The sequence below is a fragment of the Thamnophis sirtalis genome, unplaced genomic scaffold (assembly GCF_051295495.1).
Source record: "Thamnophis sirtalis isolate CommonGarterSnake01/CBP01778 unplaced genomic scaffold, rThaSir2_p1.2 scaffold_4, whole genome shotgun sequence".
NCBI classification, from domain to species: Eukaryota; Metazoa; Chordata; class Lepidosauria; order Squamata; family Natricidae; genus Thamnophis; species Thamnophis sirtalis.
The window spans coordinates 127099791-127118807 of record NW_028261384.1 but is presented as its reverse complement, the minus strand read 5'-3'; the positions used below and the strand labels follow the sequence as shown (position 1 = coordinate 127118807).

The 19017-nt window shown below is 39.3% G+C and overlaps 1 protein-coding gene across 3 annotated transcripts in view; it reads left to right on the top strand.

The window, feature by feature from the left end:
• Nucleotides 1-319: 319 nt before the first annotated feature.
• Nucleotides 320-19017, top strand: part of LOC106549399 (uncharacterized) — a 39338-nt gene continuing 20640 nt past the window's right edge. For all 3 annotated transcript variants that reach the window (XM_014067046.2, XM_014067055.2, XM_087712036.1), the window contains exons 1-3: nucleotides 320-511; nucleotides 1632-1670; nucleotides 11086-11400. In XM_014067046.2, the coding sequence (XP_013922521.2) occupies nucleotides 481-511; nucleotides 1632-1670; nucleotides 11086-11400 (385 nt within the window). In that variant the 5' untranslated portion in view covers nucleotides 320-480. The remainder of the gene's footprint in view (nucleotides 512-1631; nucleotides 1671-11085; nucleotides 11401-19017) is intronic.

The window sequence follows — 19017 nt, the reverse complement described above, 5'->3', positions numbered from 1 at the left end:
GTTAAATAAACAAATTTGGCTTCGCTTCCTTGTGCGGCAAGAGAAAAAGGTACCGCCCATTTTGGGAACCACTGATCTATTATATCAAACAGAAATATCATTCTTTTGCAACTTCTTCCTGTTAATTTAGGACGGATAGGATATTTAATAATGATAAGTATAAAACGGATTTTTGATGAGATAAGCAATGCAAAATGCCAGCTGAGATCTCCGATTTGAGCTTTCTGTTTCTTGAAACAATTTCCTATGAATATGTGACTAAGTTTCTGTCTGGCATTTCTATGCAGAATGATTGTGCAACTGTGAGCTTCCCTTGATAACACTCAGGACTTCCCATAGAAGGCATTTAGACAATCTACTTCAAAGGAGAAGGTTCATTTTAGAAGTCAAGATACTAAAGTATAGGTTTTGAAGAACAGTAATTCCTGAGAGATCTTAATTTCAAAATCAAAATTTGGAAAAAGATTGATCTCACTCAACATGGATGCCTTTGGCCTGGTTCCTATGCTAAGTGAGTTGCCTTTCCTCAAAACTGTTTTTCTTTGCATTATTATTATTATTATTATTATTATTATTATTATTATTATTAATTTCTGATCTCACACCATTGTTATTAAAATGAAAACTTTGTTTTGCCAATCATTTAAAATTGCAGAGAATGATGCATCTTGGGTACCAGAGTGGTATTCACTTACTTTCCCTACTGGTTCGCAAATGTGACCATGTGTGTGTGCAAATGGGACCTTCTATGCATGCACTTTGATTGTGCGTGTGACTTGCACACATGTGCATGGCTTGAAAATGTGGCTAAATAGGACGGCTTAGGGCTGGGGTGGGTGGGCAGGCCCACCCATGATTTCCACTACAATTAAGGTGAATTGGTCCAAACTGGCTGAACCCAATCTCTGTTGGGTGCCCTTTAATGGACAAAAGAAATTTAAAAGCCCTCTGCGATTTAGCTTTGAAGCTTGCAAAGGTGAATTTTCTTTAGATTAAATGTTGATCAACTTTTGGGATTTCAAGGCACCTGATGTTACAATCTTGCTAACAGCAGAAAGCAGATTATTTTCTCTTTCATACCAGGCATAATGTGAAATATGTAACATGCGGCATTCTATATGGTGTATCTTTAAATAAATATAATGCAGCTTCAAAGGAAGGCTGTAATTCTAGGCACATTGGACAGAAAAGAAGATGTGTTGAATTCAGCTACTGTTTTGCAGCAATGTTGATATGCATTTTCTATCGTCATTGGAATTTTGTATTGTCCACCATCATCATCATTGGGAAGGCTGGGTTGTTTTTTAACCAACGGGCTTTTGAGCAATCCAGCCAAAAGTTTTTGTTGAAGTTGTTCCATTTATAGGATAATTAACAAACCCCCTAGTTTTCTTCCCTCCTCGTCTCTTTTTAACATATGGTGGCAATTGTTATAATTGAAGTGAATCTATATATTCCTTGGATGTATATCTAGTTTTCTTAATAAGTTGCAGTACATTAATATTATTTTTTTTTAAATAAACAATTACATCACTAAGAACCTATTTCTAGGTAGACATATAAAGAATTGCTGTGAAATTCTGGTAATCTTTAATGAAAATATTTCTTACATATTTCTTATTCTTTTGCAGCTTTGCTTCATATTGTGCTCCAGGTATCCTCATCTGCAGGTAACATTTGAGTTTTCCTTCCTTTCTTCCTCCCTCCCTCCCTGCCTTCCCTCATTCCTTCCCTCATGCTATTCATCCATCAAATATATCAAAAGTGAAGGATGAATCCAAGAAGATTCTTCAGTTCTGACTCGATGGGAGGGAATAGAAGGATTTATATTCCTTGCAGTCATCTGGTTATTAGTATTCCTTTTGGGAGTCATTCAGGGCACTTGGAGATTTATCTTTGCCCTCAGGGTCTCCTGAATCATGAAAATGATTATGCAAACTTTTCTGAAACTACTGAAAGGACTGTGTTGTAACTGCCCTGGAACTTTCAGCAGTTCCAAAAAGGTTCCATACCCCTTTTCACGATTCAGGTGATGTTGTGGACACAGATGAACCTCCAAGTGTCCTGAATGTCTCTCCAAAAGGAATACTAAAGACCAGATGACTGCAAGAAATATAAATCCTTCCATTCCCTACCATCCAGTCATCAGAAGTGAAGAAGCTTCTTGGATGAGAAGAAAAACATCCTCAAGGAAAAGCAAAGAAAGTTCAGTTGCTTCTTGAAAAAGCACTTTTGGGACAACCATGACCTGGATGACTGAGAATCTCTGTAGTCATCTCTCGATTAAAGGGGATTGGACAAAAGCTAGAAATTAACTCACTATTCCTCTGCTCGGTTAAGATCCAAAAATATTATATACTTCATGCCCCATGGGTGGGTTTCAATTTTTTTTTATTACCAGTTCAATAGATGTGGCTATGTGGGAGAGGCATGTGACTGAATTGGTGTGGCCAACTTGACATCACTCACACCCACACTCATTCAGTCACATGTCCCCCCATGCCCACCAAACCGGCGAGAATTTCTGTTTTGCCAACTGGGAGGCTGGCAAAGAAGTCACACTTTCCCCACCACCATTGAATGGTCTGTGCCCTTCCCCCACAGACTGATGAACAGGAGGGCAGGAAAGAAGCTGGTCTTGGAAAAGACTTTCCCTGCCCCACCAGAGAGCCTGTGAAGGAAGAAAACAGACAGGCTAGTTTGAACACGGGCAGGCGGTTAGTGGCCGATGCCTACTTCGCTCGTCGAAGCGGCACAGCAAGATGCATGTCATAGCAGTGCCCACACCCCATGCATGGGTGAAGACTGTGTGGGTGGTTGAGTTTTTCTTCCCTCTCTCTCTCTGCCCACCTGCCTCCTGCTGCTTTTCCTCCTGCTCCTTCCCTGCATTGCCAGATCACAAGGGCCAAAGAAATGATGGCAAGGGGGTTAAGCAGAGATAAGAGGACACCGGAGGGGCACTCCTCTTCACCCTTGATGGTGGGGGTTGCTTTATCATGTGTCTCCTTCCCTTGCTTGGCTGTTATTGCTGGGGTGCCGCCAGAGCAAGGGAAGGAAGGAGAAGGGCTGGAAAAAGAAAGGAGGCACGCCCTCGATATTTTTCTGACCTGTTGCCCCTCCTTGCCAAGGCATCAAGGTATCCTACCGATATGTAACAAGAGTTTGAGTAGACAAGTAACAGCAACAACTGGTGTGTGTTTCATGGATCACAATAGTTTGCAAAACTAAACCATCCAACTCGTGATGTTCAAGAGTGAAAATTAATCACTGGTTGCTCTATCTTTATCTGCGGCATAAAGAAACAGAAACCAAGCCTTTTCAAGAACTGATAATCTTTTTTTTTTTTTTTTGGGGCATCAGTGGAAGTAAGGAATGTTGGCTTTTTCTTTTCTGTTTTAACTCAGTCACACTTGCAAAAGCTTTTTTGCAAACAGCTCCCTTCTGCTAGAGATAGGGGGGGGGGGAAGAGAGGAAATATTTGTTCACCAAAATGTTCTTGGGTTAATGATAAGAATCTTGACATGTGCAACAAATATTTATGTGGTTAATCTTTGGTGAGATTCACAGCCTTTGGGACTGGTTGGTAGCTCAACAGCTCGAGTCCTAACCAAGAACATAGGAACTGTTAAGGTAACGTCGAAGGACATAAGCTGTTCCAAGTAGGGTGTTTTTTTGTAGAATCGGAATGTTCAAGTGTGATAAATTTAAAATTTCCAAATAGCAAGGTATTATTTAGGTATTGCTCCAAGGGCTCCAATTACAATCAGGAAAACACACGATTTCTTTTTCCACAGTCGCTCAACTTCAATTTGCAACTCCCGGTACTTTGTGATTATTAATTTTTTTGCTCTTTTTTGCTCAATTAGTGCATCACCAGGTATTGCAATGTCAATGAACCATACATTTTTCTTTTCAACTATTGTTATGTCAAGTGTGTTGTGGGCCAAGTACCTGTCAGTCTGGATTTTGAAGTCCCACAAGATCTTGACTTTCGCATTTTCTAAAACCTTCTCAACCCAGTGGTTTCTGCTGTACTCAAATCCAAACTTTTGGCACAATTTCCAGTGAATGATCTTAGCAACATGGTCATGGCGTTGTAGGTAGTCAGTTTGTGAAATTTTGCTGCACCCACTGATCAAGTGGTCAACTGTCTCATCTTTCTCATTACAGAGGTGACATTTGCTATTGGTGGTAACATGTTGAATTTTTACCTGCAGTTTGTGGCTAAGGCTTGTTCTAGAGCTGCAAAAATAAAGCCTTCTGTTTCTTTTTTCAGTGCTCCTGATCTTAACCAGTTTCAGGTTAACTTTTGGTCAGCTTTGCCTTCAATACTTTTCAAGTATTGGCTATGTGTAGCTTTGTTTTTCCCATTTTCAGCTCACTTCTCAATTACTTCTTTCTTATATTCAGCTTTTAGTTGTCTTTAAAAGGCCTCCTTTATTTACTTCCTTAATCATTGGTTCTTCACTTTTCTGGATGTAATCATTCAAGCTGTGTTTTTCTTCTTCTGCAGTCTATTTTACTTTTAGGAGTCCTTGAGCTATACCTGCTCTTGGTAGATATAATCGGTCAACATCACTTTTAGGGTACAAAGCATGATTCATTGTCATAAGCTTCCTTGTTTTTCTGTCCAAATTGTCCAACTCCATTTGGGTCCAGTCAATTATTCCTGCAGAATATCGAATAACAGGTATAGCCCAGGTATTTATGGCTTTTATGATGTTTCCTCTATTCAATTTGGACTTCAATATCTTGCGAATTCGTCTAATGTACTTGGTTTAAGTTAATTCCTTGACTTTATTATACAATAAGTCAGAGGCCTCTAAAATCCCCAAGTACTTGTAACCTTCTTCCGGTTTTACTGCCTTTATCATTTCTTCATTCTCAAGTTCTATTCCATCATCTTCTATGATCTTGTCTGCTTTGGTTGCCATTGTTGCACATTTGTCAATTCCAAAGTGCATACCAATGTCTTGGCTAAATTCTTTTGTGCATTCAATTATTGAATTCAGTTCAGCTTTTGTTTTACCAAACAGCTTCAAATTATCCATGTACACCAAGTGCGAAGTTTTCAGTCCTTTCTTTGCAAGTTCGTATCCACAGTTCAAAATATTGTTGTTGTTTTTGTTGTTGTTATTGTTGTTGTTATGTTAATCTTTGGTGAGATTCACAGCCTTTGGGGCTGGTTGGTAGCTCAACAGCTCGAGTCCTAACCAAGGACCTAGGAATTGTTAAGGTAACAGTGGAGGATATAAGTTGTTCCAAGTAGGGTGGCTTTTTGTAGAATCAGAATGTTCAAGTCAGGCAAATTTAGAATTTTCAAATAGTGAGGTAGCCCTTTAAGTATTGCTCCAAGGGCTCCAATTACAATTGGAACAACACTTGATTTCTTTTTCCAGTTGGTCAATCTCAATGTGCAAGTCCCGGTATTTTGTGATTTTTTCTTGCTCTTTATCTTCAATTCATGCATTGAATGAATGCAGGTATTGCAATGTCAATGAACCATGCTTTTTTTCTTTTCAACTATTGTTATGTCAGGTGTGTTGTGGGCCAAGTGCCTGTCAGTTTGAATTCTGAAATCCCACAAGATCTTGACTTTCTCATTCTCTAAAACCTCTCAACCTGATTGTCCCAGTGGTTTTTCCTGTACTCAAATCCAAACTTTTGGCACAATTTCCAGTGAATGATCTTAGCAACATGGTCATGGCGTTGTAGGTAGTCAGTTTGTGAAATTTTGCTGCACCCGCTTATCAAGTGGTCGACTGTCTCATCTTTCTCATTACAGAGGCGACATTTGCTATTGGTGGTAACATGTTGGATTTTTGCCTTCATGCAGTTTGTGGCTAAGGCTTGTTCTTGAGCTGTCAAAATAAAGCCTTCTGTTTCTTTTTTCAATGCTCCTGATCTTAACCAGTTCCAAGTTACTTTTTGATCAGCTTTGCATTATTATTACCCCTTCCATCTTCCATTCCGGTAATTTCTGCAGATATGCTCTTGATCTCTCTCTCATTTTATCCCTACTTGTTATCTTATAATCTTCTGAAAATCATATCCCGTGTTCTAGGGTCAGCAGCACACAATCGCTGTAGTTAAAAGTGGTGAAAATTTAGTTCTTCCCGATATATAAATACAAACACACACACACACATAGTATGTATGTATGTATGTATGTATGTATGTATGTATGTATGTATGTATGTATGTATGTATGTATTTAGTGTCACAACCCCTGGTATGCCCAAATATGGGAGGAAGCCTACTGTTTCCTTTCTCTGTCTATCGGCTCGTCACAAGAGACCATCCAGACAGAAACCCAATATTTTTACTGTTCCCTTTGTTACATTTGAGGCAACAGTAAAAATATTGGGTTTCTGTCTGGATTGTCTCTTGTGACGAGCCGATAGACAGAGAAAGGAAGCAGTAGGTTTCCTCCCATATTTGGGCATACCAGGGGTTGTGACACTAAATACATACCTATTTCCCTGGCTCAGCTGATAAAGGAGGAGAACCTTGTAGCTTAGTGGTTAACACATCTGCCCAGGTTCGAATCCCAGTAAGGGTATGGCTAGCTGATGAGAGCTAAATAGTTTGAAATAGATCTATACTAGTCTCCCTTTATTTATCAGCACAAATACAACACACACACACACACACACACACACACACACATATATACACACATATACATATGCATATACACATAAACATACACACGCACACACATACTATATATATTCTTTGTCACACATTGATGTGTGTGTGTGTGTGTGTGTATGGGAGGAAGATCCCTACTTCCATTCTCTGTCCTTCGGCTCATCACAAGAGACCATCCAGACAGAACCCATTTTTTTTTACTGTTGCCTTTTTGTTACATTTGTTATATTTGTGCTGATAAATAAATAAAGGGAGACTAGTATAGATCTATTTCAAGCTATTTAGCTCTCATCAGCTAGCCATACCCTAGCTGGCTCGATTTCCAGTAAGGATATGGCTAGCTGATGAGAGCTAAATAGCTTGAAATAGATCTATACTAGTCTCCCTTTATTTATTTATCAGCACAAATATAACATACATACATACATACATACATACATACATACATACATACATACATACATGCATAAATCAATGTGTGACAAAGAATTTTTTCCTCTTTGCTAACAACAGAATTTTTTTTTCTTTTTTATTTTTCTTTAAAAAAAAAACACAAATGTGTCATCATTTGTCAATCATTAAGACATTGAAGTACAATTTTTTTTTTGTTGTGTGTACCCCTCCCTCCCTCCACCCCCCCACCCCCCAACTTCCCAGAACCCGTACCCGGTATGGATTTTTAACTAACACAGTCTAAAATCTATTGAGAAAAAAGAAATAAAGAAATTAATGACATTCTAGATTGACCTTAGCTTCTTCTTACTGAACTGACTTTTAACAGTTTAAATCATTTCTGATCTTAAGCATAGGCTAACTGGAATGCTAACAACAGAATTTTAATGTATGTAACAAGTGCAACTTGAATCTGGCCATTTCTTGATTATGTTAACAATATTTCCTTTATATTTCAACCCCTTCACGCCGACTCAGCTCAAGCTAAAAATGTTGAAAATGTCTGTTTGGAATCAAGCTTCAAATTCATGCAAAACATATGTTTCAAAATGTGCAAGAAAGGCCTCATGGAGACCTTGGTGGCAAGTTCTTAAAGGTCCCATGTCTTTTTACCAGCCATACTCAATCAAATCTCAATTGTGACGGCTGTAAGCTGAGGGCATATACCTGTTCAGTATCTGATTTTTTAAAATATAAACAACGCAGGGTTTCAACAGTTAGATGACCTAGACCAGAGGTGTCCAATCTTGGCAACTTTAAGACTTGTGAACTTCAACTCCCAGAATTCTAGGAGTTGAAGTCTGCAGGTCTTAAACTTGCTAAGATTGGACACTCCTGGTCTAGACGTTTTGGTATTTGAACAGATAACTTTTTAATATTTATATTTTATTGTATTTTATTCATCTATATGAAATATTAATACATACATACATACATACATATATGTAGGTCTTTGGTTATTTGGGTTTTCCCCCACGTAAAATTGGAAGTGTCTTGGCGACATTTCGACGGTCTCATTCGTCATCATTCGTATGTGGTGGGGCAGGTGGTGCATGGGATTTCATATACTCCTTGATTTTCTAACTCAATTTTGTCTTTGGGGTTTCTTAGGATGGTGGATATTTTTTGGTTTGTGCAGAATGCTGTCTTGATGTTGTGTTTGTGGAGGATTTTGCTGATTCTGTCTGTGGTGCCTTTTATGTATGGGAGGAGGGCTTTTCCGTTTTCTTGTTCTCTGTCCTGGATTTTAGTGGGGGTTTCTTTTTGGATTAGGTTGGTGATCTTATTTCTTTGGAATCCATTGGATGTCAGTACGTTAGTGAGAGTGTGTAGTTCGGTTTTTAGATGTTGTTCATCAGCTAAGTGTTTTGTTTTGGAGATGAGTGTCTTGGCTACTCATTGATCTGGGCTGGGTGGTGGTGTGAGAGTGCGTGCAGATAGCGGTTAGTGTGTGTTTTCTTCTGGTAGATGGTGTGTCCTAGGGAGCCATTAGATTTCCTGTAGACTAAGACATCCAGGAAGGGAAGTTGGTTGTTTACTTCTGTTTCCATGGTGAACTGTATTTTGGGGTGTAGGCTGTTGAGGTGTGTAAGGAAGTTGTCCAGTTGTTGTTTCCCATGTGGCCAGATTATGAAAGTGTCGTCTACATCTCTAGTAAGGGCAGAATATATGCTGACCTATAAACGCTGTATAATTCACAGTACAATAAAACATGTGAGAAATCTTCCACTTCTCCTTTACCACATATACATACCCATTCTGCTATTGGTGTTCCCTTATACCTGCCCTGGAGGAGTGTAAAACCTAAGATTCATCCATAATTGTGAAGGCATTACAAGATTCTTTAGGGCTTTCACAAGCATTTTGCTGCTATTAATGTTTTTATAGGCTTCTGAAAGCCTTAGAAAAGAATGGTAGTTGCTTTAAGAAGTGGATTTATCGAAAGTCATGAAACTTTTCAGGCAGCCTTATCTGTCCCAAGTCCAGCTTCATATAGAAAGTGAAAATAGAGGCGCTGCTTAAATTAGTATCAGAGGAATTGGCCCGGTAAGTGGCCAAGATATGAAACTCTTCTTCTGACTCATTCTTGAGACCTGCCCAGTCTTCTGTTTATTACAAATAGTAGGAATTTCTGACAGAATAAAGGGGAAGAAAAAATCCCCACTAGCAATGATCGTCATTCGACTCGTCTCAAAATAAAGATTGCTGATGAGTTCGAAAGTATATTCAAGTGTTTTCCAATCTGGCTGCTTTTTAATTATCTAAGCTTTCCTGCTTGGGTGCTTGCTCTTGTTTATTAACAACCAGTGGTTGGGTTGTTTTTTTGTTTTTTGTTTTTTTGCTAAGTTTTATCTCTTGAGATACCTCAAGATTTTTTAAAAGAAAAATTTAAACTGATGTGCAAGTTTGCTCATTTGTCCAGGAAGGAGACGTTTTGTCTATACTCATTTTCTGACTACAATGAGACGGGTAACTTGGTTGTCAAGTGAAGCAGAGACTAAGTGAAACTATGACTGTTGCTCATGATCTGAATTCAGCTTTCCTTTGTTCTGCAGACCTACAAAGGTCTGTAAAAACTGTTGCTAACTGACGCAGTCACTCAACTACTAACACCACTCTATAAAGCCTTAGTAAGGCCACACCCAGAATACTGCAACCAGTTTTGGTCACCACACTATAAAAAAGATGTTGAGACTCTAGAAAAAGTGCAGAGAAGAACAACCAGGATGATTAGGGGATTGGAGACTAAAGCATATGAAGAACAATTACAGGACCTGGGCATGGCTAGTAAAGAGAAGGACCAGGGGAGATAGCAAATGTTCCAATATTTGAAGGGCTGCCATAGAGAGGAGGGGGTCAAGCTATTTTCCAAGGCACCTGAAGGCCAGACAAGGATGGAAACTGATCAAGGTAAAATTCAACCTAGAAATAAGGAGAAATTTTCTGACAGTGAGAACAATCAACCAATGGAACAGAAGTTGCCCTCAGAAGTTGCCCTCAGAAGTCGTGGGAGCTTCATCATTGAAAGCTTTCAAGAAGAGACTGGACTGCCATTTGTAAGAAATGGTATAGGGCAGGGATGTCAAACTCATGGTGTAATGTTGTCATGTGATGTATCATGACTTTCCCCCCTTTTATTAAAATGGAGTTGGATGTGGCCAGCACATGACACATCTGGCCCGCGAACCACGAGTTTGACACCCATGGTGTAGGGTCTCCTGCTTGGGTGGGGACTTGGACTAGAAGACCTACAAGGTCCCTTCCAACTCTGTTAATCAGTTACCATGCAACTTTCCTGAATAATGCATGAAGTTTCCCAAATTTGCTTTACAAATTTACAAGATTTATAAAATAAAGGTAAAGGTTCCCCTCACACATATGGGCTAGTGGTTCCCGACTCTTGAGAGTGGTGCTCACCTCTGTTTCAAAGCCAAAGAGCCAGTGCTGTCCAAAGACGTCTCCATTATCCTGTGGCCAGCATGACTAAATACGCCAAAGGCACATGAAATGCATGTTAACTTCCCACCAAAGGTGGTTCCTATTTTTCTACTTGCATTTTTACATGTGTTCAAACTGCTAGGTTGGCAAAAGCTGGGACAAGTAGCAGGCGTTCACTCTGTTACGTGGCGCTAGGGATTTGAACCACTGAACTGCTAACCTTTCTGATCGACAAGCTCAGCATCTTAGCCACTGAGCCACCACATCCCTTATAAGATTCATAAGGGCACCCAATTCAAGCATTGAAATGGGGAACACAATATAAAACAAGCAAATAGTAAACCCTCATCCCCTCCAATCATATAAATAAAAAATCAACACTATATAAATGTAAAAATATATGTTGTTTAGTTGGATTGGATCTCAGTCTGGCTTTTGAAGCTGACTTTGAGGTTGTCTCCACCTTTTGCTAACCCAACCATCTGCTGCCTGGAACCAATCTCATTTTGATGTGTTTAATTGCTTTGTGTTTGATTGCAGAGCCTCTAACTCAGCCCGTGCTTTCTGTGTGGCCTGAGTACCAGCAATATTATGAAGGGGAGACAATCAGGCTGAGCTGCTCAACTTTCCACAACTTGACAGTGAAGAAAAACTTGATGGTGCAAGGTTACCGATTCTTCCGAGAAGATGGGCAGCAGATCTATCAAACGGACCCGAATGCTTACCGAGATGGCATGATGGATATTTGGGCACAAAGGAACAACACCGGAAATTACAGCTGTGCTTATTGGCTGGAAGAAGCAGGCAGGGAGGTTCAGTCGAACCAAAGCCCCAGTACCAGCATCCAAGTGAATGGTAAATCATGTTTACAATCCTGTAGAGCACAAGGAAGCCTCTGTGAAGTCATCTCTCCTATTTCCACAAAATCAGCTAAGTAATTTAAGGAGCTATAGCATTATGTCCCCCATTGTAGTCCAGGACTACTTACCGACCTACCCACCTACCGACCTACCTATCTACTCTCTATCTATTCGCTGTCTGTCTGTCTATCTATCTTTCTATCTGTTCACTATCAATCTATTCTCTATCTATCTTTTATCTATATCAATTAATCAATTATCAATCATCTATCTATTCTCTATTCTCTGTGTGTGTTTGTGTGTGTGTGTGTGTGTGTGTGTGTTTTCGTAGATTTTCATGGGTGTAGGTATGCTGGTCTTGCTGTATTCGGGTCTTTTCCCGTGTAAGATTGAGATTGTCTTGGCAAAGTTTTGGCAAGGTCCCACCTGCCATTTTCAAGCTGGGTTTTGGGCTTAAAGCGTGGTCAGAGCTGCCATCTTTCTATAAATCTTGGTGGGGATCTGTGAAGTGCTGGCTTTGTTTCAGTAAGTGGAATGGTTGGTTGTGTGGTTGTATCATGATTAGTAGATTGGTGCTGATTGGTGCTGGCTGTGTGTCCATTGTTGTTTCGTGCTGTAACGGCCTGGGTGGTGGGTGGGGCTTGTTTGTTGATTAGGGCTGGTTTGCAGATGTCTAGTAGGTGGGAGGCATCATCACGTTTATTCATGTTGGGTGTGGGGGTGTTTCTCTGTTTCAATAGCTTCCATAATTATTCTCTTGTTGAAGTGTTCAGTTTTGGAGATTAACCTGGTTCCTTCAAAATTAATTTCATGTCCTGTAGCTTTGTTTTTAGCAGATTTTTTAAATATTTTTTCCTTCTTCAACACCTTACAGTCATTATATCAACATTGTTATGTCATCATACCTGTATATAATATTTCACTTCTATATTTATACACCTTTATACACAGTTCTATATATATTTTTATATATTGTTTTTCGGCTTAATTAACTTTATTCTTGTTTTGCAGCCATTTGTACCAATTGTTCCAAATTTCATAATATTCTGACTCTTCTTTATCTTTTAATTTCAGTGTTAATTTGTCCATCTCTGCACAATCCAAAGTTTTTTTTATTACTAATTCGTCCGAGGGGGTATTATTTTGTTTCCAGCATTGGGTAAATGCTATTCTAGCTGTAGTTAGCAGATGTGTTAATATGTACTTAATTTTCTTTGTATATTTCCCTTTGATTATTCCAAGCAGAAAGATTTTGGGTTTGTATTTTATCTGTTCTCCTGTAATTTCTTGCACCCATTTCCAAATTTTTGTCCAATATTTTTCTGTTTTCGGGCAGGTCCACCATATGTGATAAAAAGTCCCTTGTACTTTTTTACACTTCCAGCAGGTCGGCTTCATTTTTGGGTACATTTTAAGCTAATCTTGTTGGTGGTAAATGCCAACGATAAAACATTTTGTACATATTTTCTTTAAGTGCTGCTGATCGTGTTAGTTTATAATTTGTGTTCCAAATTCTTTCCCAATCCACTAGATCTATGTTGTAACCAAAGATTTTGGCCCACACTATCATGCAACCTTTAACTTTTTCTTCTTCTAATGTTACTTCTAATAAATATTTGTAAATTTTTGTTATGAATTTATTTTCCGGGGCAATTAAAATTTTATCTATTTGTTGTAATTATGTGTAAATTCCATCTCTCAGGCTGGGGGGTCAAACACTACACCCCTCAGACAGAGTCCGCAACTTGGGAGTCCTCCTGGACCCACAGCTGACTTTTGACCACCATTTGTCAGCTGTGACCAGGGGGGCATTTGCCCAGGTTCATCTGGTGCACCAGTTGCGCCCCTACCTGAACCGGGAGGCCCTCACAACAGTCACTCGTGCCCTTGTGACCTCTAGGCTGGAGTACTGCAATGTGCTCTACATGGGGCTGCCCTTGAAGAGTATCCAGCGACTTCAGCTAGTCCAGAATGTGGCCGCGCGAGCGATTGTGGGTGCACCTCAGTTCACCCACATAACACCTATGCTCCGCAAGCTGCACTGGCTACCTGTCGATCTCCGGGTACGCTTCGAGGTGCTACTTGTCACCCATAAAGCCCTTCATGGTAGTGGATCTGGGTACTTGAGAGACTGCCTACTGCCAATCACCTCCATGCGGCCAATTAGATCACATAGATTAGGCCTCCTCCGAGTTCCATCTGCCGGTCAGTGTCGACTGGTAACTACGCGGAGGAGAGCCTTCTCGGTAGCAGCTCCGACCCTTTGGAACGATCTCCCCATGGAGATTCGTACCCTCACCACCCTCCAGACCTTCCGCACAGCCCTTAAAATCTGGCTATCCCATCAGGCCTGGGGCTAAAGACTGTAACCCACCCGAATGGTATGAATGTTGTGCTTTTTAATTATGTATTGTTCTTACGTGTTAAATGTTTGTTCCCCCCCCCTTGAGTTGTAAGCCGCCCTGAGTCCCCCCAGGGAAAAGGGCGGCATATAAATAAACTTTCATAACTCATAACTCATAACTCATATTCTTTTACATCTTTTTTGTATCTCGATTGTAGTTGGAGATATGGCCACCAATCTATATTTATATTTTGCTCCTTTAATTTTGGATTTGTTTTCAAATTCCCTTGGCTGTCTAAAATTTCACCATAGCTAATCATTTTTGATAGATCTAGTGTATTGGGATATGTCATGGCTTCCATAGTGGAAAGCCATGTCGGTATTTTCATGTAATGTTTTTCTCTAATTTTATTCCAGACCTGTATCAGTGCATCTCTAATATAGTGTCTATGAAAGTATTTTTGTTTATTTTTACCCTCTTCCCATAGGAAAAAAATGCCATCCTGTTTGCAAATTGTGTCCCTCTAATGTTAGTATTCTTTTATTTTTAAAATTTATCCAATCCCTGATCCATGTTAGTGCTGCTGCTCCCAGTCAGGTAGTCCTATACCACCTCTGCTTATGTCCTCCTGTAGAGCTTTCAACTTTATCCTGGCTTTCTTTCCTTGGCATATAAATTTTAATATAATCTTATTCAATTCATTCAAAAAAAAAATCCTAATTTTATGGGGATTGTTTGAAATAAGTATAATAGTCTGGGTAGTACATTCATTTTTATTGCTGCTATTTTCCCTAATAATGATAGTTGTAGTTTCCCCCATAATTCTAGATCTTTTTTTATTTATTGCACTAATTTGGTATAATTATTTTCTTTTATAGTTGAGCACTTTGCAGTTAGCCATATTCCAAGATATTTAACTTTCTTTGTCACTTGCAGTCCTATTATTCTTTCTAATTCTTTATTTTGTTCTTCCTTCAAATTTTTAGTTATCATTTTAGTCTTTTCTCTATTAATATTTAACCCTGCTACATCTCCATATTTTCCTAATTCTCGCATTAAGCTATTTCCTGTTTCTAGCAGGACTTCTACAATGAATACCAAATCATCTGCAAAGGCCTGAATTTTATATTCCTCTTTTTAAATTTTAGTTCCTCTAATCTCCGAATTTTGTCTAATTCTTATTAAAAGACTTTCAAGCATCAGGATAAAGAGCAGAGGTGATAGTTGGCAACCCTGCCTTATTCCTTTCATTATTTCCTCTGTACTTTCCCCATTTAATGATATATTTACCCTTTGGGTGGAGTATATCATTTCTATTAATCTTTCAAATTGGTCCCCTAATTTCATATTCTTAATTTGTTGTATCATGAATTCCCAATTTAAATTGTCAAATGCCTTCTGTACATCCAGAAAGACAAGTGCCACTTGTTTCTCTGGATGCGCCTCATAGTACTCTAAAATATTTGCTATTATTCTAGTGTTATTCCTGATTTGTCTTGTTAGGAGAAATCCCTTTTGGTCAGGATGTATATAGTCATTTAATAGTTTTTTCAATGTCTCCGCTATTATTGTTGTGAATATTTTATAGTCGGCATTTAACAACGAGATTGGCCTACAGTTTTGAATCTGTTTTTATCTGCACCTTCTTTAAATATTAATGTAATATGTGCTTCCCTCCATGAATCTGGTATTTTTGCTTTCATCAGTGCCTCATTATACATCTCCAACATCAAGGGTTCTATCAATTCTTTCAATTGATCTATTATTTTGTATCATTCTGCTGGGAATCCATCTGGGCCTGGCATTTTATTATTTTTCTGTTTCTGAATCACCTGTTTCAATTCTAGTTTTGTTATTTTTTTTGACAACATTTCTTTCATATCTTCTGTTATTGATGGGGTTTCTTCTCCATTTAGATATTCTTTTATTTGTTTTCCATCTACTTGTTCCCCTTTATACAGCTTCTCAAAGTACTTGTATGCCATCTTTTTCTTCCCTTCTATTGTATGTTGTAGTTCACCAGTTTCCGCTTGAAGTTGATATATTAATCTTTTTTCTCTTTCTTTTCTCAATCTATATGACAGCCACCTCCCTGGTTATTTGCTTGTTCAAAGAAGTTTTGTTTTGTTAGTTTTAGGCCCTTTACCATTTCTTCCTGGCCTAATATATTTAATTTATGTTTTGCTAACATCCAATCCTTTTTAATTTTGTCATTTTGTAATTCTATTTCTAAATTTTTAATTTCCTCCTCTATTATCTTCTGTTGTGCCCATTTTTCTTTGTTTCTTTTTGCTGAATATGCTATAATAATTCCATGGGAATAAGCTTTCATAGTGTCCCATAAATTTTGTATAGATGTCTGTTTTTTTGTATTTTCCTTAAAGAATAACTCCAATTCATTTCTACATTTTTGAATAAATTCTTTTTCTTTTAATATTTGCAGATTTAACATCCATCTTCGCCTAGTCTTTTTTCCCCCTTTCCAGATTATTTTAATAGGGTTGTGATCTGCCCAAGTATTTGGTAATATTTCAATTGTATGTATTTCTGCCCCAATTTTCCCATTCATCCATGCCATATCAATCCGTGACCAAGATTGGTGTGGGTTGGAATAAAAAGTAAATTTTTTTTCTGGTTCTGTTTTTCTCCAAATATCTATCAAGTTTAGCTCTTCCATCATCTCAAAACAGGTTGTTGGTGATACTTTTTTTATTTTTAGTTTTTTGTCACTTATGTAATCTTTTTTACTGTCTACTATGGCATTATAATTTCCCATTATGCAGATATTCCTCATTCCAATTTCTCTAATTTTTTCATGCAATTTTTTATAAAAGTCCTTCTGATTTTCGTTTGGGCGTATATTGCTGCCAGTAGTATTGATTTTTGATTTATCCATATCTCTATCATTAATATTCTTCCCTTTGGGTCTGCGTAAATTAAATTTGTCTTTATCCCATCTTTAACATATATCGCTATCCCTTTTCTCTTTTCTTCTGCTGATGCTGCATATAATTTTCCTAATTTATGACATTACAGGTATTTTATATCTTGTTTTTAATGTGTGTTTCCTGTAAGCATATTATATTTGCCTTTTGTTTTGTTAATTTTGCCCAGATACACTTTCTTTTTGTTGGCGAATTTAAACTGTTAATATTTACTGACAATAATTGAATTTCTTCTTCCATCCTCCTAATTCTCTACCTGTCTTTGTTTTTTTATTAACTTTAGTTTCTTGTTTGGCTCCTTGTTTTTGGTCTCACTTCCTCCACTCTCTGTTGTTCTTCCTTCTCCCTACTACCTTCTCCCTGTTCTTCCCTTATTCTCTGTTGTCATTCTTCCTGGCTTCTATATTCCATCTTCTCTTTACTGCTCTGTTCCTCTTCCGGGCCTACTAGTTTCTCATATAAATTCAGTGCCTTCTCCAGATTGTCAACTTTAATCCTTTTCTCCTGCCAGGTTACCAGCATCCCTTCAGGTACCAACATCTAAATAGTATATCTTGTTTAATCAGTTGTGTCACCAGGAATTGATATTCTCTCCTTTGCTCCCTCAATCTTCACGGGATTTTTTTCAGGGTTTGTTATCTCTCTTCCTTTGTACATCATTGGCTCATCTCTTGTTATTTTATAAATTATGTCTCTTACTTTTTTCCTAACGAATCTGATGTGTACTTCTCTGGGCAATCGGCAGGGACGTGCAGTCAGGGGAGGCAGGGGAGGCAGGGCCTCACCACTGTCATGATGAAAAGAAAAAAAATTAAAAGGAAAAAGGCAGAGGTAGTTGCTGACAGAGTCAAAGTGGATGACTCAGCTTAGTGCTTAACTGCAGGAGGAGGCGAGAGAACCACATGCCTCCTCTACTCTATCTTTATGATCATTTGAGCAGAGTTAAGCAAGGGTTAAAAGGCAAAAAATTCCTAATATAAAGGAGGCACATGGTTCTCTCACCTCCTCCTGCTCTGGCAGCAGAAGCTTTTGCCTTTTTCTTTTTACATTTTTTACATTTTCATCATGGTGGACAAGAGGAGAGTTGAAATCCTCTATGACACAGCTGGAAAAGGTATGTGGGTCGGATGGAGGGAGGGGGGAGGAATTCAAAATTATTGTAATTTCATTTGTAAGTAATTTTTTATTGTGAGTAATGTGTGTGTGTGTGTGTGTGTGTGTGTGTGCATGTGTTTCTTCACTTCACTCAAACAAACTCTCTCTCAATTTGAGAGAGAGTTTGTTTGAGAAGAGAGGGAAGGGGGAGAGGCAGGGAGGGCAGCCTTGTTTGAGAAGAGAGGGGCAGCCCTCCAGCAGAAATGGGTCTTTTACCCACCTCTGCTGGCAGGTTGGTGCTTTCTTTCTTTTGCCTGCTGTGCCCCCCTTCCCTTTCTCCTCTCCCCCTCACTGGGAGCCACATGCTGCTCCCCTCTCCCTTTCTTCCTCCTCCTCTCCTCTTTCTTCACTAGCTGACGCCTCGGCCCCCCCCCCGCCTCCTCCATCTCCGCCACTGTGTCCAACAGGCTTCTCGCATCTATGGTAGACATAAATTAAAGGTTAAAGGTTAAAGGTTTATTGCATATATATGCCGCCCTATTCCCGGGGGGACTCAGGGCGGCTAACAAACCCAGGGGAGAGAGGTAGTACAAACAAGGTAACACAACAAACAAAATACAGAGAAAAAAATTAAAAAAACAATCAATAGTCACCCAAATCGAGCGGGGAAGGGAACTCGTCAACCCCAGGCCTGCCGGAACAGCCAGGTTTTAACGGCTTTATGGAAAACCTGAAGGGAGATGAGGGTTCGAATCTCTGCGGGGAGTTCGTTCCAGAGGGCCGGAGCAGCCACAGAGAAGGCCCTCCTCTGGGTGGTCACCAATCGACATTGGCCAGTAGATGGAATCTGGAGGAGGCCTAATCTGTGGGATCTAATGGGTCTTTGGGAGGTAATTGGCAGCAGGTGGTCTCTCAAGTACCCAGGTCCAATACCATGGAGGGCTTGATAAGTGATGACTAGCACCTTGAAGCGTATCCGGAGACCAATAGGCAGCCAGTGCAGCTCACAGAGAATAGGTATAACGTGAGTGTACTGAGGTGCACCCACAATCGCTCACGCAGCTGCATTCTGGACAAGCTGAAGTCTCCGAATGCTCTTCAAGGGCTGCCCCATGTAGAGCGCATTGCAGTAGTCCAGTCTTGAGGTCACAAGGGCATGAGTGACTGTTGCGAGTGCCTCCCGATCCAGGTAGGGACGCAATTGGTGCACCAGGTGGACCTGGGAAA